The following is a 23,757-nucleotide window of genomic DNA, read 5'->3' on the forward strand; positions in this document are numbered from 1 at the left end:
TATTCCCAAAGGCAAAACACATAAATTATTATTATTTATCATCTTACCTTCGATCAGCACGACCTTGAGCACAGGAGTGGTGACATCCAGTAGAAGGGTCATGCCCTTGGGCACGGCAACAAGGTCACCATATTCTGGGAGTGGCCCCCCTCCCCACGTGTATGGGGATGACCAGACGTCAATGTACCAGAAATCAGCATTAGTCTAATGTGAAAAAAAAATACAAATTTTCAATTAGTCACTTAGCAATATGATATGCTGTTTTCACATATTCTTCAAAGCATTATGCAGCCTTAACTGTATTTTGGAGGGTAAAAGACATAGTTTCATTGTTGTCAAACTCAAAGTTTGTAAAGCTGATACACGAACATATACTAGCTTTTAAATCAAGAGCCTCAATCTCAAGTCTTAAATGCTCTTTGAACAAATTCATAATTTTTACAAAAACTTTTAAAACATTAAGACTTGCTTTAAACTTGACCATATGATAACTATGGTATTGCTGAATATAATACTTAAGACCCATATCACAACACATCAATTCCTTTTTTGCGGGTATTTAATTTCATTTCATATGCGGGAAAAGGGAAAAGAAGAATTTTGATTTGTTTTAAGGTCATGGTTCTGTAGTAAAGTTACTGTTAGTGAGCAGAACAATGGAAATGCATATTTTCAGTGCCATGGTTTTGCTGTGGAATGGGCACCACAAAAACCATGAAAATATAAAATCAGTGCAAACAATTCAAGACTTACGGCACACAAAAGACATCTGTTGTGATCTTACCTGTATGGCAACTCCCTGGTCGCCGACCTCCACTCTAACCTTGGACTTAGCAGTTCCATTGTGAGCCTCTGTCACGCACACAATCTGAGTGGATGATTCTGATTGGATGATGCAAGCACTTCCTGCAATGGTGACCACATTCTGGCCAGGGGTTGAGCTGAAAGTTTAGAAAACGACATCAATTATTTGATACAACAAACGTTGGGATACATGTAACGTTACTTTCTATTCTTAAACATTGAATAGAAATAAGTCTTGAAGACCACACAAAGTACCCTAGACCAGTATCTTACAGCAGAAAAAAAAGGTCACCAAACAAGCCTTGAGCTCAAAATAACAAATTTATTGGCCAGGATGCAGCCTCTTGATTGATGCTCATTATCTTTAGAGACCAGGCAATTCAATGCAGATGATCACAGCTAGTGGTACATTTTCAGGCGAAACAAATGCAACTTAAAATCCTGTCGTAATCAGCAAATTAAACCAACGCCTTTTGATGGTGTGAACCGTGTGATGCTTTATACAAAGTTTTGCAAATGAAAATACATAAAAAAGAACAAAGTCTTGTAATCGAACCGTGTGATGCTATATACAAAGTTTTGCAAATGAAAATACATAAAAAAGAACAAAGTCTTGTAATCGAACAGCTTCAATTCAAAGTGCACTTAAAAGTCAGATCACATTGCACCTTTTCATTGATAACACTACTACTAATAGAGTAGCAAAAAGGACTACTTCAATGTGTTAAAAGTTAAAACATGTGAGCCTACCTAAAGCCAGTACCCCTTATGGTGACAGTTGTGCCCCCTGCTGTTCCACCTCGCGATGGGGAAACGTTTGTTACTCGTGGGGAAAGGTTACCCTTGTATGTGAAAGCACTGGATTCCTCATCCGACTCACTGTTCACACTGACTTCCACTGGACAGGCCTTATCGCTTTGAGATGAATCTGAAAAAAATTCAAAATGGTGCAACATATTAAATACAATGTATCAGAAATACATTGTGTGCGAGACAGACAGACCTGCCCTTGGTGCTGAACACTATCCACAAACCTGTTATCTTGTTCTACAAATGCATTACATTTGCTTATGAAATGTTAAGTATCCAGTAAAGATATCTTCGAGATATCATTTGATCATTCATGCAAAGAAAATCTTAACATTTTAATCCCCTTTCAAAGTTTTAGGTGTAACAGTACATCATCATCATCATCATCATCATCATTGGTTCTCCTCATTATCAGATGCAGCAAGTAAACTTAAGTCCTCAAAACTGCTTGTCATTTATTGCTGAGAGAATTTCATGTCCTTCTAAATTAGCTTCTGCTTTTATGACTGAGAAAAAAAAAGATACAAAAAACAGAAGTTCTCCTGCAGTGCCAAGAAAAGCCACAAGGTGACCGAAAGTCAAACTTCACCTTTGCCATGCCAAGACCTACCCACCTGCCAAATACCATTACTATCCCTCCATAGCTTCTTCAGTTATTGCTGGCCCAAATATGTGGAAACACTTCCAGGAACCAATTATACCTCCATATTCAATGAGGTAAAGTTTAAAAAAATGTCCTTTTCTATTTAAGTTTCTTAATGTTTGAATGTCTTTGGTGGAACATCTCGCATAGATAGCAACTTCATCCTTGCCATATGGACTGTGGACTAAAGGAAGTTAGAATTTCTGGTCTTACCAGGGTTGGAAGGAACCTCGCAGGTCAAGCTACTTGGGTCCGGCTGTCCTTGTAGTTCACAGGTCCTGTTGCAGACCGTTACCTTGGTCATCAGGGCATCAAATCCTGCTCCGGTCACAGAAAGGATCTGTCCACCTCCAAAACTTCCTGGAAACAAAAAAAAAAGATACAGAAAAAATGAAAACTGTAGCATATCTTGGAAGAATGATGCAAAATCAGAAGCTTTGCTGTAGCACCAAGGTCAGCCGCTTGGAGGCCCATGATCGACCTTGACCTTCGTCTTTCTACCAAAAAAGAAAAACCTACCCAAATACATTTCATACGTGTACCAAATATCATCATTACAATAAATATGCAGACAGACACATACACACACGCACTCTTTTCATGAAGGCAACAATAGAGATCTAGAGCTTAACAATCAATTCTATTTCAGTGCCAACCTCAGAACAGTAAAAACTCTATAAATATAATTTGTTCAACTTGGCAAAACATAATAATAGCATAAATTTTGCACTGTTTGATTTACTAGATAACCTTGAAACCTTTTGCAATTTACACCATCAGCATAGTCAATAAACTGCATGTTGCTAAAACAAACAAGTTCATCTCACGATACCTGAATACCATTTTTGTAGTGAATGACATTTAGGATATCAAACTAGTGGACCAAAAAAATAATAAAGCTATTATATATATTATAGTAAGTAACATAAAACTGATCAAACCTTCTACTGGGGAGACCGAATCCAACCTCAGCTGGTAGGTGAAAGTGACGTTGGAAATGGCGTAACCCTTTGACTCGCTCCGGACCACGACGGGATAGGCTCCCGCGGAGTGAGAGCCCACGGAACACTGGATCTGTGTGTCAGTGAGGGCGCTCAGACTACACCCAACGTTGTCGATGGTGACAACAATGTCACTGTCGTCGGTGCCAAACTTGCTGCCGGTGAGAGTTATGGTGGCGCCTGTGCTTCCGACGGCTGGACTGATGGAGTCCACCACTGGAGTTTGGTCTTCAAGGTATCTGAAATAAGAACACATCATTGAGTATTCTAGGTACAACAGTTTTACTGTAAATCATAAAACGCTACAGTGTGTATCATATACTAACAGTATATTGTTCTAACTGCAAACTCCAAACACCAAAAAAACCTTAAACACTAGCTGGTGTTTGGTCTTCAAGCTACATGTATATGCAGTAAGAACACATCATTGAGTAGTAGGTACAATGGTTTTGCTGTAGATTATGAAATGTGCTACAGTATTGTTTCAACTGCAAACTTAAAACACAACAAAAACCTTTCCACTCCTACTGTAACAGTAAGTTTACTGTAACATTAAATCAATGTCAAAATAAATGAATTCACAGAATACAATGTATACAAAAAATTATGTAAAGGAATGATTTTAATTTTGAATCATAAGCAAAGAATATTTTGCTTCTAATAATGATGAGCATTGCTTGGTTAGAAAAAAGATGTTTTCCTTTAATAAACAGTTCTTCTACTTACTCAAACTGCTTGACTGGGTACTGGACACCACTGGAGGTTATCTCAACATTTACTATTCCGGCAGCATGAGCAGGAACTGTGCACTTCACCTGAAGTCAGGAACAGTGAAAAATCAGATAAGAAATACTTTAAACTTTGCATCCAATGTATTACATTCAATGTCAAGGACATCATTTTCTACTTTTCCTCAGACTTATCATCATTATTACAAAATTGCCTTTCTGTGTAAAACGCCAGCTTGTTGAATGACGTGTTCACTAGTGGGTGAATGTAAAATGGTGAACAGTTACCTGCAGAAGTGATATTTCGGTGATCGTACAGTCTGACTGCCCAAACTTGATTGTAGTGTCGCCATCAACAAATCCATTTCCAGTTATGGTGACGGCCATTCCACCCTGAGTGCTACCATTGGTGGGGGTAAAGCTGTCGATTACTGCCAAGCTTTCGATAGTTGAAACAGACGAGTCTGCGTTTCCTTTTCCTTCAATGTGAAGCTCAAATGCGTTGTTGCCTACTTTGACTGCTTCGAGATCGCACAGGATGAAATCGTCTTCAATGAGGGTGATGTCACATTCTTCACTGCCGACTGTGATGGTAACGTTTGACGAGTCGGTGCCGAACAAGGTTCCGTTGATGCGCAGCTCGTTTACTGCTCCTGACACCTGAGTGGGTTCCACCGCTGTAACCGTTGGGGTGGCGCTCGAGGCGTAGGTGTACCCGCAGTTCGAAGAACACGCCACCTGCACAGTCACACCGTTGATGGATTGGCTGACTGCAACCTGCCCGGCAACATTCTGGTCAGTGGAACGCTTGCGGGATTGGTGCGCGCTTGTCTTGCACACGATCTGGGTGTATGTGACACTAACGATGTTACACGCCTGTCCGGCCACCGTGACCTGCGTAGCAGACGAGAATCCGTTTCCTGTGATGACCACCCGAGTTCCGCCAGCGAGAGAGCCCAGTGCGGGAGATACACTATCAACGTTGGAGAGCAGAACAAAGCTGCGGTCTTGAATACGCGTAATTTCTGTCACGGCGTCTCCACGGTTGTTGACTGACAGGGCGATGACATGATATGTGCCGATTGTCATCGGGTCATCCATGTCGTCATCGTGTGGGTTTGCGTTACCCTGGAGGGTGTCTGCACCATTGAGCGAGCAGGTGGCAGTGTAGCCACCAATGGTCACCACATTCTCACAATTGTTGGTCCCAAATCCTGACCTGAATATGAATAAGACATCACATGATTAGGACTCTTCAACAATAGTGACTACTTCCCAATTGTCCATTTACTCTTTTGGTTCTTCATAAAGTACTGTTCATATACATTGTACAATGTACATTTTATACATTACAATTTAAGTCCAGTGATTGATAGTTTCCTAGTATTTTGACTAGTATATTACATTAACTAGATAAGTACAAATTCTAGTAGGAAAAAGTTGATTTATCTATCACTTGTTAACAAATCTTAAAATTTATATTATTAAATAACACAAAATCCTGAATAATTCATTTTATGCAAAACTTTGCCATGATAGCTATTATCAACTTTTACTCCAGTGCCCAACAGTCAATTAGTAACTACCTAGCCAAATGTCTACTTGTATATAGCGCCTATAAAGTGGATGGAAAACAGTTTCAAATCTTGACTTCTTGGCAAAAATCTAGCTAGTACATACAGCAACAACCTCTGATGAAGAAAGAATCACACAAAAAGAGTTGAAAAAGTATTACTTACCCACCGATAGTGATAGCATCATGCACAGTACCATTGTTACGACTGATGGAGGTGATCTTGGGAGTGACACAGCTCCAGAAATCGAAGGGGAAACCATCGGCAGATGAGTTGGATGTAGGAGCAGCATCCGTGCAGCCAGCGATGCTGGTAACAGCCCCGGGACAGGCACGTGAGTCCGTGGGATCTGCAGCAACTACAAGAAAACATGAAGATCATAATGCAGCAAAACAATCAGAAGTGCAATATAATATCTATCATTACTCAATGTTATTCGATGACAAATGCTCAAGATTATGTAAAATTTGCTACATCATACATTAGTTCTATCATAATTACATTCTCCCTCCAGGATCCTCAGTGTTTTCTCTCTTCTTGCTATGTTTAATTTCAATAGTTTTCTCTGGCAATGATGCAGTGATTCCATGATGATACCAAATTGGAGACAATTTGATGATGAAAATGTGGATCTGAAATGTGTGCTTGACCTACAACGATTTCACTGTTTGAATATAGAACTAGAGTTCGGGGACCTCATACCTCCATGAGATATTTATTGCTTTTTTGTGGATGGTATGTATGTTTATAGTCGGTTGTATTTGAGAGTAATGGTTATATAATATAAATGTTATGGGACAGCAGTGGTGTATTTATTTAATGACACAGAGGATGTCCATCTGATTAGTAATTATCAAAATGTGACACTTAATGTTTGGCATGTAAAATGTCTAAGGTTGTCAGCATTATTGAGGTTCGACTATGTGCCTCAGAGCTGTGCGTTGGGAGGAAGTTGGGAAACTCAGAAAGAAGAAGGGATGTGGCCAACTTTAGTCAGATGGTGATTTGATTTTCCACCAATATGTCATAACATCAGCTGTTCACACGGTACAAAAACGAGATGCACACTTTCCTCTGACAGCCCTACACCAACTGTAAGATGAATACTTGGCGCCAACCCCGTCTGCTAAAAAACAAGTACCATTGGCTACGAAAGAGACAACTAACAACTGTCCCTTATCGTAACAAAATCAGAACATCTGTATCGCCCATAAAACTTCTGAAACCCAACCCAGATGAGAGGACCTAATGGCATTTTAATCACCATGTCACTCAAATCAGCAGTACAGTATGTGAGACATCCATACCTGTTAAGCATTATCGTTAAATGTACCTCAACTTCTTACAATTATACTTACGCTTCACATCTCCATGATATCCTAAGCAGACATAAATAAAACTAATTATCATATTAAAAAAACTCGGGGTTCCCCAAACAGCTGTCACCTCACCATCTGCTTGGAGCTAAGCCCATTAATAAACACATAAAGCACGATGCCTGTACCAATATATCTCAAATATAGGGGTGATTTATGATATTATTACATCGATTATAACGACAGATACGGCTCCCAAAATCTCATCGATTCGAGCTTTTATCACACCCCACCAACACAACAAGTATGAAACCAATCCATCCAGCCGTTCTTGAGTAATCATCTACACAGACAGAGACACATAACAGAAAATATAACCTCCATTCCATGACATTTCATGGAGGTAATGAATACTTAATACATAGATATAGTATATGATATCAACTTTGTATATTTAATATATATTAAGCATAGTACAGAAATCAAGTCTTGGTGGAATCAAGAATCACTCAGTGAAGAAAAGAACATCAATTATACCTGAATCTACATCATAGTCGGCCTCAAAGCCTGCAACCGTCAGCTTCAGGGCCTCCTCACGATTGTGGACCTCCAGCGGCTGGACTTGGACAAAACCTTTCATGAAGATGCGTCCGCTGGAATCTACAGCTGCACTGCTGTAGGAGTATCCACCAGGGGTGTTGAAGGTATGCTCAAACACACCTGAAAGGGTACAAGGAAAAAAGGGACGTTTGTCAATTTCTTGGTTTCATGCCAGTTGATAATCCAATAAATGACAAGGTAGGGTTGTATGTATCAACAAATCAATTAACTCCTAATGATCATAGTCAGCTATAATATAAACATTGTGGCATCGTCTGGTGCAACGGTCAAAGCGTATGGCTAAGAACCAACATGTACAAAATGTAGGTCCCAAGTCATCATTCCTCCAATGTTGTGACCTTGGGAAAGGCAATCTATGCAAGATATTCTTCACTTTATGGTGAATTGGCACCCACCAACTTGCTTGGCTTATACATGTGTCCTAGCTGTGTCATAACATTGATGAGGACACACATGTAATTTGGTATGCCAATATGCCAAGAGCTATACTTTTGCCACCAGGATCAGTATCATTTTAATCACAAAGAAATGGCTGAAATCACAAGGTTTTAAAAAAAAAAATTAGATGCAATGTACATTCATTTACAATATGTACCAACCTCTGGGGGTCTTGGGACCACTAAAGAAGCCAGTGCCATCATACTCTGTGGTGGAGGCATCTGCAGTCCGTTGGATGCTGTATGCTGCCCGTGACAGGTCTGGAGCTTCCCACTCCCAGCGCACCTTGTCTCCAACAGCTGCAGTCACAAGAGTCTCACTCCAGGCATACCCTTTTCCATAGTCTGAAAAACATAAGAAATACAAAATTATATTAGGAATGGAAAGCCATTGACTTGTACAATTGACGCTTATTAACTTTTATCTGCGAGGTATTAAGGGATATCAAGTCAGCTGACGGTGGTTTCTGTAATCTTAACTTGAAACATTTTGAAAATGCAGTCTGTATTGCAATTTGAAAGCATCTCCCATACTCTATTTTTAAAAACAATCGATTATGGATATAGGTTAACCATACATGTAGGTGACCTAGCATAAACATCTAGTAAACTGTTGCAAAATACAATGCCTTAAATATTTTCTACATTCTTCTAAGTATTCAGATTTACATCTGAGCTTTGCAACAATTGTATGAAGATGCATTTACCAAGGACTAAACTTGTCAACAAACATACCATCAAGAATGGGCAGTAAGGGACTGAACATGTTAAACCAGACGGAAAGAGTTTGCTACACACAACTATTTGTAAACTACATACGGGGTAAACACAAACATTGTGGCATTGTTTTATCTGTTTTGATATAGTTATAATGTTGTTTTTGTTATTGTTAAATGTTATATAATTGTTTACCTGAACCTGAGTTGTAATGTTCTGGTTGAACAATAATTATAATAAAAGTGAAAGTGAAAAGTGAAACACAACCTTATCATTATGTACAATGTAGATAAAGGTGTACCTACTTTATACACAAACAACACCCTCTATGATGGCGTGAAAGCATTTTACCTGGGTGTGTGCCATCGTTAGTGATGACGTGCGTCTTTGCAGCTGTTTCAGTGACACAGGCGATGAGCGTGGCTTCTGCGGACTCGATCTCGCAGGGAACGTCCCCAAACATCACCACGTTGTTCGCCGCGGTTTCGCTAAAGCCCTCTCCCTTGATGAGGACGCGTGTTCCTCCCAGGATAGACCCGCGGTCGGGATAGACGTTTGTCACCGACAGACGATACTCGATGTCTGAAATACTGTTTGTGCTGTAAAGAAAAGTATTCAAAGAGTTGGCCAAATTTTGTTACAATGCAAAGTGGGACCAAAACAAGCAAGAGTCTTGCTTACATTAAAGCAAACAACAATTTTCAATGCTGTCAATACTTTTCAAAATTGCATCTGCATGAAAAGTCTACATGTTGCATGTAGATGTACTAAGCAATCAATATATGATGATTGTAACTTTACATTATACTTAGATGCACTTTTCTTGACTTGATCTATACCTATAACAATAATCACCTTCACGAATAATGTATTACTACTGAACACCATCCATACACAATCAAGCATGGCCTTGGTGCTGAATGCCATCCACACACAGGTTAACAGACCTATCTTTGGTGCTGAACATCATCTATACACAACCATACTAAGCATCATGCATACACAGGTTAACATACCTGTCCTTGGTGCTGAATACGGTCCATACACAGTTAAACATACCAGGTCCTTTCCTTGGTGCTGAACACCATCTATACACAAACATACCTGTCCCTAATGCTGAACACCATCCAAACACAGGCAAACATACCTGTCCTTAGTCGTACTATCTAACAAGCCCATGTGTTGTTTGGTTTAGTCTTCCAAAAAACATAATAATGTTTCAAACATTTCTCTACTAAGAACACCCACCAAAAATTTGCTTCCTAAACATTTATGTCCAACTAGACCAACACAAATAATAAACTACCAGTACCTTGTGTCTGCAAATCCATTTCCATCCACAAGGAGGAGTACTGGGTAGGACCCTGTTTTCTGGGCTGGCAGTCTCACTGATACCGCAGTGTCTGAGTACTCCAAAATCTCGGCCGCCTCTCCTCCGATCATCACAGCATCATCGCTAGCTGCATCCTCCCCGAAAGCCGTTCCACTGATTTCAATGACTGTCCCACCTGTTATTGGAAGACATATTTATAACATAGTAAAACAATAACAAGGGCAAAGTAGAGTATATTTACAACATAGTAAGAAAATAACAAGGGCAAAGTAGAGTAGAAGTCAAACTTACAGAGTTTACATTGCAGCGGGATTTTAAAATACTGGTGGGAGTTAGATAAATAGATTCCTTTTTAGAAAATTGGACCATTGTTCCCAGGATCACCCATTCGACTTGATCCTATGGACCTGAACCATACCTGTACCTGAATTTTTGGCACCCACCCCTAATCTATACAAATTCTCTAGAAGAGATACAACAGACTTATGGAATGATTGCAAAATAAGAATAGCATTGCAATATGAATCTGGGAGTTTTTTACCTTCCACCTTGGCGACTGTGTTGTTCAGTGCAGTAATGACGGGAGTCTTGGCGCTGTCATAAGTGAAGCTTGTCGGACTGGTGAGAGTTGTGTTCAGGTCATCTCCCTGGTATACTGTCACAGCTACTGTTCCTGCTGAGGACTGTAAAAAAAGATTCTTGTATTGTATTTCATTGTGTTATCGATCAATGCAATGGGGGTAGGGGGTAGAGTGTTCTGTATTTATAGCCGGTATAACCGCCCTTTGGCATAACACATCACCTTCACAGGCATTCCTTGATCTTGCAGTTAAAAGGTCGGGGTTCAAACCCAGCAGGGTCATATCGAAGACTTGAAGAATAGTACAAACTGTTTTCTATGCTTTGCACTCAAATCCTATGAAAAAGAGTATGGGAGTCAGGACTGTCTCCTGTTGACTTTCCTGGTTAAATATGTACATGTTATTTTAAGATTATCAGAGACAGTACATTTAACACAGTTTTACGTCATTTTGGGGACAGAAAGGGTAAGTTATTTTCCGTCCCAACAAGCAAATTTGGGATGGATGGTTCCTGGAGTCTATGTGAGTCACTGCCCACCCCATAACGGCATAAGAAGGCTAAAGGGGCACGGGCTTTTCTAGGGTAGGTTGGGAAACAGAAAATACAACATTTTTTCCTAGCCTAGGTCTAAGGAAAAGACACTAAGCTCACCCTTGCAGGTGTAGTACAGGAGATCACACTGTATGTCCTCAGTGTGACTTCACAGGGCTGACCATCAATCTTTGGAACATAGTCGTCTCCAAAACCGTGGCCTGTGATGTTTAGTGTGGATCCTCCTATAGAAACATAATCAATAATAAAATTCAGTCACCATAAATTTTTAACTGTAAATGAAAACTGTTAAAAGAATCTAATTATCACAACAGATACAATTGCCCTCTGTAATGCATTCTGACAATGCGAGTTGTTGAAAAGGCCTCATCACAGTATGATTGGCACATTGTTCAATGTAAATACCAACATTGCATCCAAAATCTAACAAATTTTAAATTCGTATTAAGTTTCACAGCATATTTTGCAAACCAATAGATTGGATGACTGTTATGAGGATAATCAAACCTGTAAAGATATTATTATTATTTACTTAATAGATAATCTGGAAAGAAACTTCACCTCCAAGGCTGCCGGATGTTGGAGTGATTCCGCTGATGGTGGCAGTGTATGTGAAACGGAACGTCTCGTTCACATGCTTAGCGCGTCCCTTTCCGTCAACGGTCACTTTCACCACGTGGGTTCCGCCAGCGCCTTCTTGCACGGAACATGTGATCTGGTTGGCTGTTGCCGCGGAGACCACGCAAGCCACTCCACCAACGTTGACATTGTTGAGAGATGTGTTTGTGCTGAAGCCGCTGCCTGTGATGGTCATAACTGTGCTGGCACTGGCTGAGCCTAGAACACATGTCAGCAAAATGATGTCAGCTCAAAGTATAACCTTCAGCCAGCTAAGGTAGCCATTATACACCAATTTTCACTAAATTCTTATTGGTGATGGGGCTACAAAGCAGGTACTAGTAGAAGGTTAAGTCAGTGTAAATCGGTTAAAGAGGGATGCATCTTAATGAACAGTTTCAGACAAAATTATTTAATGGCTGCACTGTCTTAAAAACAAACTAGAATGGTACACTTGGCATTGTAGCAGATCCAAAGTCACTTACAGTCTATCTGTTAGGAATACAACTATTGGATGGCAAGCTAAGGATACAAGGGAAAACCATGAACCCTTACATGCAAGGGTTACATACAAAGGCAATGACCCACCTGTTCCTTGGTGTAAATGGTGTCATAACGCCTGGTCCTTTGCTATAACCACCGAATAAAACCACCAAGTTTGCTTTGCTCACTCTGTGGTTTTATTATTTGGTTATAGCAAAGGACTAGGTGTTATGACACCATATACACCCGAGGGCTTAGTCCTAGTTGCCACTTTTCAAAAGGACATGAATGCCTCAAGATATATATAAGATTGAGTACCATAAATGAACTCAAGGCTACAAAATGCAATGCTTACATGTATATCCAGTTACCTCCTCCCCGGTATAATTCTTTCCAGTATATCATAGTGCAATTTATATTCAGGAGTGGGGAGGGGGGTGTTTCACAAGAGATCACTTATTAACATACTGTACCCACCACTAGTAGGAGACACAGCTGTTATGGTTGGTGTTGCGTCCTCGCCCCACTCAAAGGTACAGTCTCCCACATTAGCGGAAGCGATATTGTTGACAAAGACTTGGACTTGCGGTTTGTCGTGCACGGTCTCCGTGTAGTCACCGCCGAGCGGATGAATGAACAGGCCGCCATCTCTGGACTCCACCACTTCAACATCTGCATCCTCTGCACTTAGGCTACTGCCATCCACCTAGTAATGAAAGATTGCAAATCATTATCATTGTCAAGAAGGCTTTGTATTCAGTTCAGTTTGTGTGTGACTGGGTTGCTACATTTGTTAGTTTGTCGATATAAGAATAATAAGAAACTGCACGCACTAGATGCTCTTACACTGGGGAGCAGATCTTCTGATAAGCATAAAATTCTGATTGACCAGGGATGCTTCTAGGTCATTTGTGACAGTGAGTTTACCCCTCAGCATACAATGCACCTTAAAAAGCACCATTTTAACTTAAAATTCTCTAAAACCCTGCACCATGGAAGGTGGATGCCCCTGGACCCTCTACAATACTCTCGCCAAGAAATTAAATCACCTTCAATTAAATAAAAGCCTGCTTCAGACAGAAAAGCCTGCTTCAGACAGAAAGGTTCTTTAATGCATGCACAAGGAAAAGGTTCATGGTATCGAAAGTTTTAAGTTGGACTCTTACCTGTAGGGCAGGCTTGTCTCCCCCACTCAGTAGCCAGTCTACTGTCCATTTGTAGCCAGAGCAGGAACCATCTCGAGCCACGGATACGTCACCTGTGCCGATCGTCAGCAGCTGGGCTTTCAGGTCACTTGCAGAAATGTCTGACGCAATCCCTGAAGTAAGAATTCAGACATTGTTTAACACTATTCAAAAAGAAGCACACCTGTCCTTAGTGCTGAACACCATCCACACACAAGTTAACATACCTGTCCTTGGTGCTGAACACCATCAATACACAAGTAAACATACATGTCCTTGGTGCTGAACACCATCCACACACAAGTTAACATACCTGTCCGTGGTGCTGAACACCATCCATACACAAGTAAACATTCCTGTCCTTGGTCCTGAACACCGTACACACACAAACATGCCTATCCTTGTGCTGAACACCATACATACACAAGTAAACATACTTGTCCTTGGTGTTGAACACCATACTCACACAAACATGCCTGTCCTTAGTGCTGAACACCATACATACACAAGGTGTTGAACACCATACTCACACAAACATGCCTGGCCTTGGTGCTGAACACCATATACACACACAAATAAATATACCTGTCCTTGGTGTTGAACACCATACATACAGTCAAGCTACATATACTATGATATAGAAACCTACCCGTGAGAGTTGCACCCTTGTAGCTGATGTCCATGGTGCCAGTTATTGGAGGTGTGGCACCCCATTCCCTCTCTATCACTATCTGGGAGCTGGTACCAGTGTTTGGGAAGGTGTAGGTCTTCCTGTTACGGTTACCGCTTTTCTGTGGGACGGATAAAAAAGTGTTACAGTACTGTCATAGAGACTGTTCTATAAAGCCTTTAGAATATAAAATTATATCAGTTCAAATTGATATTATAGGACTGTTTTCTATCAACTTAACTTAAAGCTTAACCTTACACATGCTACATGATACTTATTCTAAAAAAGTTTATAAAAAGACAAAAATATGTAGAACAATGCCAATATGTTTTATGGTTGTTTTCATTGTGGAATTTTGTTTGTTCTTTCTTTCTACACTTTTTCTCTGACCTGTTTTTAACATTCTATGACATCAGCATCCATTATCAGTTTTGCAATCTGCATATCTGCATATTTACTCATTTTACAGCCGCTTTGTACATTTTGCAGTATGGTTAATAATTTTTGTCTTTTCTTTGGAAATGGCCAAAAATTGATATACACGCGTGCATGGGATGTCATCCATAAAATCAAATCAACATGTCTGGTATAGGTACAGGAACCTATAACAATACACAGCTGCTCTTAGTGAATGTCTTACCGAAGAAGAGCGGACCCCCATCAGTGGGAAGTCATGACCACAGTTGTAAGGCACGAAGGTGATGTTGTAGACAGATTCCCCCTCCGTCTTAGACACCATGACATCTTCGATCAGGTTTCCATCAAGGTCTGGTGCGGACGCACGCTGGAGCAACACGTCTGCAGGACAAAGAGTTTCAATCATTTGAGACCATTTTTACACTACAAACTGGTCACTTAACACGGGGACATAGTCTGAAACTCAAGGTACCTCTGGCTAGGAACAGGGTCAGAGCTCAGTCCTTTAGCATCAGGGTGGTTAACGAATAGAACTCCCTGCCACAGGAGGTTGTAGATGCCAAGACTGTAAATGAGTTTAAATCAAAGCTGGACAAACTACAGAGCAAGAAGTACACTCTGCAAGTGTGAAGATCCGGATCTACAGGCGGCCCCTTCTTCCTGAGGATGGCATCAAAGGTAATAATTTGATTAGGCCACACCAATTTTATTTGCTGTTTCTCGTATTCTGCTGTGACAGTCCTATTTTTCCCAATTTGCAAAAATTGAGAAATGTTAACTGCCAACTGCCACTCCTGACTCCCAAAAAAACTATGGGCCTTAACCCTTAAACTGCCATGCCCGGATACATATATCCGGCACACATATATACATGTCCTGTGTGCCATGCCCAGATATATCCAGGATAGCATACTCCCCCGAAGTAGCAGCTTTGCGCGCGTGTAACCCACGAACCCCAGAAGGGACTTCAGCCTTGTTCGGGGGTTTCTTTTTGGAAGTCAACTGCCAACCCTGGCAATGATAGCATAAATTATAAACTTAAAATGTATTCAAGAACGTTATGAGTTTAACGCTAGTTCACCTTTATCTGCAAGGAATCCTATATTCGTAGTGTTTACCAACCCCGTAATAAGGGAAATCAGCTGAACAGACTGTGGTTTCAAGTTGTAATATTATATATCATGTCCGTCGACTTTATATCACAAAATACCCATTTCTGAAAGAAACTGATATAGGTTACCCTAGGTATAGGATAAAGGTGAACTAGCGTTACATCAATTTACCCTCCACATTATTAACAAGAGCAGTCCTTCCAATGTAGAAGTCATCAATAAAGTAGTCCTCTTCCTCGACTTTTGGTGTAAGATGTGCTAGGAACAGGAGCAACCCTTGCATGACAAAGCCAGACCCTGTTGGATACTGGGCTGACATCAGATCAAACAAGTTCACGCAGATATAGTGCCATCTGGAACAGAAATAGGCTGTGTTATAGTAATATGTTATTGTTAATATAATTGTTACTATCACAAGGGTCTGGAATGGCAGCCTGTATACAGTGCATAATATATATAAAACATGCAGAAAGTTATGGTGGTTTTGTGTTTGCGGCTTTCATGTTGGCTGCTTTACTGCAAATTCAAGTCAACCGCAAACATTTTCTGTTCCTTCTTACTACTTGTACATACTACATATTGTACTATATTGAAATGTTTGAGGTAATTGCCATGGTTAAGACACATGAATACTTACAATGAAGACACAAATGATTTAGCGAATCTCTAATATCTTGAAACAATCAGGAGGGCTAAAGCATGGATTTCAGGACCTTTTCTAATAGTATATAAGAAAGAAATCTTTCATGTTACTGTAAATGAATTTAAGTTCGCGGGGATTTAATTTCGTGGTAGCCGGAAAAAGGACTTTTTGCAGCGGTTTTAAGTAGCGGTAACACCATAGACTGCAGTCTAATACTATAATAGAAAAATGTTCACGGTGGTTTCAATTTGGCGGTGAAGTGGTCACCGTGAAAACCGCGAACATTTCTACATTTTCAGTAATAAAACTCACTGTTGATCATTCTTCAGTCCAACATCAGGATAGGTCCAGTGAACTCGAGTGGCACCATTTTCATTGTATTTCACTTTGAGCTGGATCCTGGGGCTGAAGCTTGGCCCTCCTTTGTATGAGAAACAGGTCTGTTGGAAACAAAACAAAATGGTTTTGGTTAGTGGAAAACTTTGTGAAATATCTATTTTTAGTTAAGTTATGTTACCAATTCAAACAAATAACATTCAGTTTACAGGGCTCGAAATACTGGGTGCATGTGCACCCAGGTGCACCCAAAATTGGAGATGTGCTTTTTCTATGGGTGCACAGGGTGCACCCAAATATTTTCTTAGGTTTGTGTATGTAAAGATATTAAAGTATACTAGTATACATCATATTCTTGACATCTAGGTGTTAGAAATATAATAAAAATGTCTATCATGGTACTTGTTTAAGAATTTGATAGCTTAGCTTGTAACTAAGTTTTATTATTAGGTTATTACTTCAATCTAAGTGGCGTACCCAAAAATTTTTTGGTGCACCCAATTTCTTAAGCTTGATGCACCAGTGCACCTAATCCCAAAAATGAATTTCGAGCCCTGGTTTAGCTATAAGAGTCCCTTGGAAAATAACATAATGCATGCAATGGGGTGAAGAACAGTATCAAATATGATTTAATATATTTCATCCTGTTCTTCAACACAATATAGTAGATATATGAGAACTATTCAATGCATTCTGTATATCTTAGATACTTAATTTAAAACTTGTGTTGGTCCCATTTCATAGCTTGTTAATAATTGATATTCAATCATAATGATCTAGTACTATAATATTATATATTTTCTCTGTTACAGTACTAATCATGCATTATACATAATTTGATTGAAATTATTATTATAGTGATCAGTTTGAGGTGTGCAGAATACAAAATAAAAAATGAAATGGTTACGAGAACAAGTTAACGCTTAATTATCGTAAGATTTTTATAATAATGCAAAACATTCATGGTGTTCACAGATTTTGCCATGTCATACATAAACACACATTTGCATAATTCCACCAAGTGCCATTATACCGCCACCTCCAAAAGCGTTCTCAAGATTGTCTTCAACACGTAAATATCTGAATTGCATTACATATAGGAAATTTAACATCAGTGTTCAAGACAATCTTGGGAAGACCTCTCTACGAATGTTTTTTGTGGTGGCAGTATTACAACACCTGGTGGAATTATGATAGTCGATGTTACTCACGTATCTATAGGTCTGCAAGTACACATCTCCTCCGTGGAAATGGGGATGGTACAGCCAATGGGGTCTCTTCAGTACCCAACGACCGCAACCCATGCCCCCTGGGACCCTCGTTCCCTGCTGCCACCTGGTTGGTGGGTTTTCAAAGTCCCGATAGAACTTGGTGATGGAACTGCTGGGGTTGGTGATGGCACTGGGGCACTTGGTAGACAGCATAGACAGTACTGCATCGCGTACCTAAAAATAGAGTTTGTGGGATTCACTGTGACGGACTTAAAACTTAATTATCAACTAACGCTAGTTCACCTTTATCTGCAAGGTAACCTATATATATATATTCATTGTATTTATAAACAAGGTATTAAGGAATATCACCTGGTCAGACAGTGGTTTCAAGTTGTGATATGTTCAAAGTTGTGATATGTAGTTTGAAACTATCGTCTGTCGACTTCATATCCCTAAATACCCATTTCTGAAAGCAATGGATATAGGTTACCTCGCGAATAAAGGTGAACTAGCGTTTTAACCTTGACCCTGGTGCTGGTCAAATGTTTCCTTGTTTCACTCACTGACCTGTCCTGGAGAAACACACCTTGAGCATTGTCCGATACCTTTCTGTCTAGATCATTCTCTACAAATCACCCAGACTCCAGGAAAAATAGTGACATATCAGTCACTAATGGAGATCCGTATAAAACCAAACCAAACCAACCTTAAAGACACCATTTTCCTTGATACCAATTGAAATTTACAAGCACAGAAAAAAACACATGACCAGCTTTCCTACAAAGAACAATGTAATGGTTTGTTACTTTGCTCTGCCTGTTTAACACAGTGTGAGTCACTGTATTTATACTGAGTTCTGGGGTGAAGATGTGTACGGCAAATTCCATGGTGAAGATGTGTATGGCAAATTCCATATAAACTACTGCATCAAATCATGATTTCCATTGGACACTGTCAAAAATATCAGTTGCGCTACACTTATGCGCTACACTTAGTTTTTATTTTTCAATGTTTCTGTCTTGCATTTCTTCCTCTTGACTGGATGGGGCTGTGACATTTGTGTATTACGCATGGTTGAATCTCACCGTTGGTCCATCTGCATCCTTTGCGATGGGATCAGAGAAGGCACCACCAAACTCCAGGGTGAAGGTAGCCAGGGAAGGTTTGCCCTCAGTTGTCCTCACTACAGTGGATCCAGGGGCATTTTCTACCTCAATCAGTGGGAAGGTTCCTATGGACATGGAAAGTATATGTTTTACATTTAGTTTCATCAAATGGCTAGGTTTTAATTCTGACAATAACTAGTATGTATTGTGACTTATGCATCTTTTTTCTTTATAGAATCTGGTGTAAATATCCTTAAACAACTTTTACATGTAGGTACACTTGTATTGAATTTGTCTTCAATACAGTTGCAATTTTGTACACTTCCCATCACTATCACTTGATGTTAAAGTGACCTGCATAATCTATGCATACATGCATTAGTTGTGAACCTGAGCAAAACAGAAATAGGAAACAGAAATGGAATGCAAAGTAATGGAATGTAAATGATTGCATGGTCTAAAATAAAGCAGACAACACAAAATATATAAAAGCAATAGTCCTTTGTCCACAAAATTTATGGGGTGATCAGACAATATTTGATTGCTCATCAGTTGCCTGATGTGAAACTAATAGAAGTAGTGATAAAAGTAATAACCATAAAGGTATGTTAGCACAAAAATGATCAATTCAAAACTTGAACACACTGTAAGGCAGTGATATTATACAGTAACTTAAAGGTATCTTACCCTGGGCAGACCTGAACTCTACGACATATCGGGCGTTGCCTGACTTGGTAACCCGGACCGAATCAGGTGCGATGGAGGGCAGCTGGTTGAGGGCATTTTGGACAGTTCCTGCACTGCTGTCTGTGTTCATGACTCCTGGACATCAAAGGAGTTACAATAACGTTACAAACAGGAAATTTAGACTTTGTAACACCAAGAAAAGAAAACAAAAATGCTATATATAAGGTTCATCAATTTTTGTGTGCCTTAATTCATATTACACAGGCAAGAATAGAAACAAAGGATGTTTCATAATATGCAGTTTTGATAGACTAAATTTGACAACATTTACCATGCAAATACATCGCATTCCATCATTATCAAGTTTGAAAAATACAGAATACATTGTACATTTTGTATTTGATCATTAAATTCAAGTCTAAAAAAACCATGATAATGTCATACAGAAATGAATGGACTGCAAGAAGTAAAATTTTCCAGCTATACAACAACTTCTGTTCCAGGTGAACACTCATTAAAAAAAACTAGAATTAAATGGGTATTTAATTGTTTCTTTTTCTATATTTTTTCTATACATCTGATCTGTGTGGAATATAAAGTCAGATACTTAGAGGTAACGTTAGTTCACCTTTATTCGTTGGGTAACCTATATCCGTTGTTCTGAAAACAGGGCATTTGGATATAACAAGTTGAGAGTTAGTGGTTTCAAACCGTAACATCTTGAAAATATTGAAATTTGAAACCATTGTCCGTCGACCTGGTGCCATGATTCAAAGAACAGCAGATATAGGTTACCTCACGGATAAAGGTGAACTAGCGTTACATGTAAGGGCCAAGCAGTCATTTTCAAATGAGGTGAAGCATTAAGTAGCTAGTGGTAGTACTGTAAAATGCAGCTTTGCTACAGCTCTCACTTTAGGCCGGGCAAACCAGTGCACCCCTACTCTTGTTGAGAAGTGTGTTGGGTATGCGCAGAGGTTTGATGCTTAAGGCCTATACCAGTACAGCTCCATCATATATTCATTAGCCCACCTGCCTTGCACCACGAAAATAATGGATGCAAATTCCTTACAACATGTGACCCCAGATGCGGCAACCCAAGGACCAAACTCTAGGTCATGAATGTATCATCAGGAATTCAATCCAAAGATATTGATATAGTTATACCATTGTCCACGTTTGTACATACCTGTGGTGGCACCGCTTACACTTAGCTTAAAGTTTGCTCCACTGGGGATGGTCACAGTCTGGACCTCATTCCTGGCAGAGGTAGTTGACCAGCTCGATAGTGTTACAATCTGAAATTTCACAGATGTAACCAGTCAAAAAGTGGTAGCAGAAAGAAATGGAATGGTTGTAGAACATGACATATTTACAAATTTTCAAGGAAATCTAACAAGGCCTACTGACACTCAAATTATCCGGAGCTTGTTTCATCCATATCTTATACTGGTTAGAATTTTTTTTATGAACTGTCCCAAAACAATTGTAAAAAAAACTTTTTGGGCAGATATCATATAACAGTAGCAAGACTTATATGTAGATTCTGACTTAAAATTAGATGGAAAGATATCATCAGTAAGTGTTAGTGAATACCATTACAACAATAATGTATCACATTCATTTCTGTTTGATAGATAAATTCAACTACATTCTGGGAGGATATAGTTAATTAACTTTGTATAGACTTGTCTGTTTTCTATGCAATATATGTAGTAACTGTTGTAACAGACACTGTACTTTTGTTCTGTCAATAAAGATTTCTGTAATTGTCCAATATATCCAAAAAAGTTACCTGGACTTCATTCCGTGTTGTAGAGGTTGTTTTGATTTTTTGCTGCTCCATCCAGGCACTGTCCGTCTGTCCCGCGGTGTAGTCCGTATCGAAGTAGCGAGCAGCAACGTAGACATTGGACCCACCCCCACCCTCATGGTGGGTCACTTCCATGTAGTACCTGATCAAAAATAATCAATCAATCAATCAATCAATCATTATAATCAATCTATCAAACGTCATTGCACAGCAATTGTATCACTCAGTCTGGCAACATCGACTATCATAATTCCACCAGGTGCCATTATACCGCCACCTCCAAAAAAGGTTAGTATAGAGGTCTTCCCAAGATTGTCTTACCAAATGTTAAATATCCTAAATGTTATACAATTCAGATATTTAGGTGTTGAAGACAATCTTGAGAAGGCCTCTATAACAACGTTTTTTGAGGGGGCGGTATAATGGCACCTGGTGGAATTATGCGAATGTATGTTACAATTCCACAATGTACCATTCTAAGAATAAATACTTGCTAACACCAAATATAATCATTGTGATTGTTACAAATCATGGAAGTTTCAAGTCTACTTGTTATCAGTCAATTTTTGAAGTTCAATGCCATTTAAATTAGTTTCAAGCAATAAAATCATTGTTTAATTGTAATGTTACTGTTCTTTTGTTCATAGAATTACAAATCAATTGGATATTAGGCAAATATTGATTTAGGACATCATAACAGCATGTCTCGGGTAAAAATACAAAGTTTAGAATAAGAAATCTTTTGTAACTAAATCAATAGAATTAATGCTAGTTGACCTTTATCTGCGGGGTAACCTATATATATACATGTGTTGTATTAAAAAAAAAGTATTTGTAGATATCGATTCGACAGAAGGTGGTTTCAAACTGCAATATTTTGAAACTATTTGATGCCACCATCGACTTGATATCCCCCAATACCCTGCTTTCTAAAAACACAACGGATAACGTTATAGGTTACCCCGCAGATAAAGGTGAGCTAGTCTAGTGTTACGTTTTACATGTATCTAACTGAGTACATGAATACAAAATATACTAGTTAATAAACATGATGTATGGTTCACAGGAAGATGTTGGAACCATAAGCCTTTAGAAAAAAGTCCTATACTTTACAAATTGAACAATTGTCAAAAATTCTAATAAACATTGTTGTGAAGATTATAATTAAAGATTTGACCTAAATCAATCTCACCAACCTCTTTCCTTTCTCCAGCATCATTTTCTCTGTGTGTTGGTTGTCTTTGGTGGTATAATGAGGTCGGTATTGTTTGCAATGGGCAACCCTGACCTAGGAGGATCATAGAGAAAATACATATTTATATGAAAATTAAACTTCCTGTGGAATTCACCAGACAGTTGTCAATCAATTACATTAATTGAGGATGATGATGTAATAGCTGTCATAGTACAAGGTTTATATTATAAAGAGATATATTTTACAATACCAGCATGTTTTGCCATAAATGGTAGATTTTAACTTATGTTACGTCCCACTTGATTCTACAAGTGGTTTGATTTCAAACGATGGTTTCAGTCTGCAATATTTTGAAATAATAATAATAATAATAATTTTGCAGTTTGAAACCACAGTACTTCGACCTTAGTAGTAGTACCCTGTTTTTAAAAAGAACTTAAATAGGTTACCCTGGTGATAAAAGGTGAACTATTGTTACCCACACACACATTTAAAAAAATGTAAAGTCAGGGCTCAAAATACCCACTTGCCCACTTGAAAATGCAACCACATTTTGCTTGGCGCAACTGAATTTTAAACCCAGGTTGCACACTGCGCAACTGAAATTTTGCAGTTGGAACACTGCTTTTCCCCCACCTACATGCATAAGCTTTTGTATTTTTTTCAAACATAAAACATATTACATAGTTTTTTATGATTAGCTGATTTGAAAAAGGTACAACTTACAAGTGGGGCAACCTAAAATGTTGATGGCGCAACCTGGCTTTTAAGTGACAGGTTGCCACTTGGACAACCTGGCTGAAAAAAGTATTTCGGGCACTGAAAGTTGACTAACCCTTCTTGCAGGGTCCTCGTCTGGGCTCATGTACAGGTTGGACCTGTCGTCTGATTTGATGTAGAACTGCCACAGTCCGGTCGCAGATGGTACAAAGAACGTCTTCATCCTTGTTACATAACTGTGGAGAAGAGACAAACCAATTAGCCAATTAGAAGACAGTTTCAATTAAAACATTTTCTTTAAATTCTAACATAATATATGCATACATCTGTAACATTATATTGAAATGAAGTGGATTAGCAATGTGAGTTCTTTATAGAAATATTGCACTAAAACAGTGTAAAAATGTATTTTTGTGTTTTCTTGATTCGAGCTGCATGTTT

General features: G+C 39.1%; 1 protein-coding gene across 3 annotated transcripts in view; it reads right to left on the minus strand.

Annotated features, from left to right (window-relative positions):
• The window catches only part of LOC118423277 (fibrocystin-L-like), an 85,038-nt gene that overhangs the window by 28,865 nt on the left and 32,416 nt on the right, over positions 1-23,757 (minus strand). For all 3 annotated transcript variants that reach the window (XM_035831364.1, XM_035831365.1, XM_035831366.1), the window contains 28 exons: positions 23,432-23,552; positions 22,598-22,689; positions 21,384-21,543; positions 20,778-20,886; positions 19,589-19,723; positions 18,881-19,026; positions 17,793-18,026; positions 16,558-16,685; positions 15,774-15,955; positions 14,714-14,871; positions 14,053-14,194; positions 13,386-13,537; positions 12,697-12,925; positions 11,680-11,955; positions 11,218-11,342; positions 10,526-10,667; positions 9,964-10,159; positions 9,003-9,250; positions 8,097-8,279; positions 7,414-7,596; positions 5,726-5,918; positions 4,275-5,205; positions 3,985-4,073; positions 3,199-3,497; positions 2,471-2,617; positions 1,555-1,732; positions 785-941; positions 48-204 (listed from right to left, as the gene is read on the minus strand). In XM_035831364.1, the coding sequence (XP_035687257.1) occupies positions 48-204; positions 785-941; positions 1,555-1,732; positions 2,471-2,617; positions 3,199-3,497; positions 3,985-4,073; positions 4,275-5,205; positions 5,726-5,918; positions 7,414-7,596; positions 8,097-8,279; positions 9,003-9,250; positions 9,964-10,159; positions 10,526-10,667; positions 11,218-11,342; positions 11,680-11,955; positions 12,697-12,925; positions 13,386-13,537; positions 14,053-14,194; positions 14,714-14,871; positions 15,774-15,955; positions 16,558-16,685; positions 17,793-18,026; positions 18,881-19,026; positions 19,589-19,723; positions 20,778-20,886; positions 21,384-21,543; positions 22,598-22,689; positions 23,432-23,552 (5,492 nt within the window). The remainder of the gene's footprint in view (positions 1-47; positions 205-784; positions 942-1,554; positions 1,733-2,470; positions 2,618-3,198; positions 3,498-3,984; positions 4,074-4,274; positions 5,206-5,725; positions 5,919-7,413; positions 7,597-8,096; positions 8,280-9,002; positions 9,251-9,963; positions 10,160-10,525; positions 10,668-11,217; positions 11,343-11,679; positions 11,956-12,696; positions 12,926-13,385; positions 13,538-14,052; positions 14,195-14,713; positions 14,872-15,773; positions 15,956-16,557; positions 16,686-17,792; positions 18,027-18,880; positions 19,027-19,588; positions 19,724-20,777; positions 20,887-21,383; positions 21,544-22,597; positions 22,690-23,431; positions 23,553-23,757) is intronic.

The sequence above is a fragment of the Branchiostoma floridae genome, chromosome 9, assembly GCF_000003815.2.
Source record: "Branchiostoma floridae strain S238N-H82 chromosome 9, Bfl_VNyyK, whole genome shotgun sequence".
Lineage (NCBI taxonomy): Eukaryota > Metazoa > Chordata > Leptocardii > Amphioxiformes > Branchiostomatidae > Branchiostoma > Branchiostoma floridae.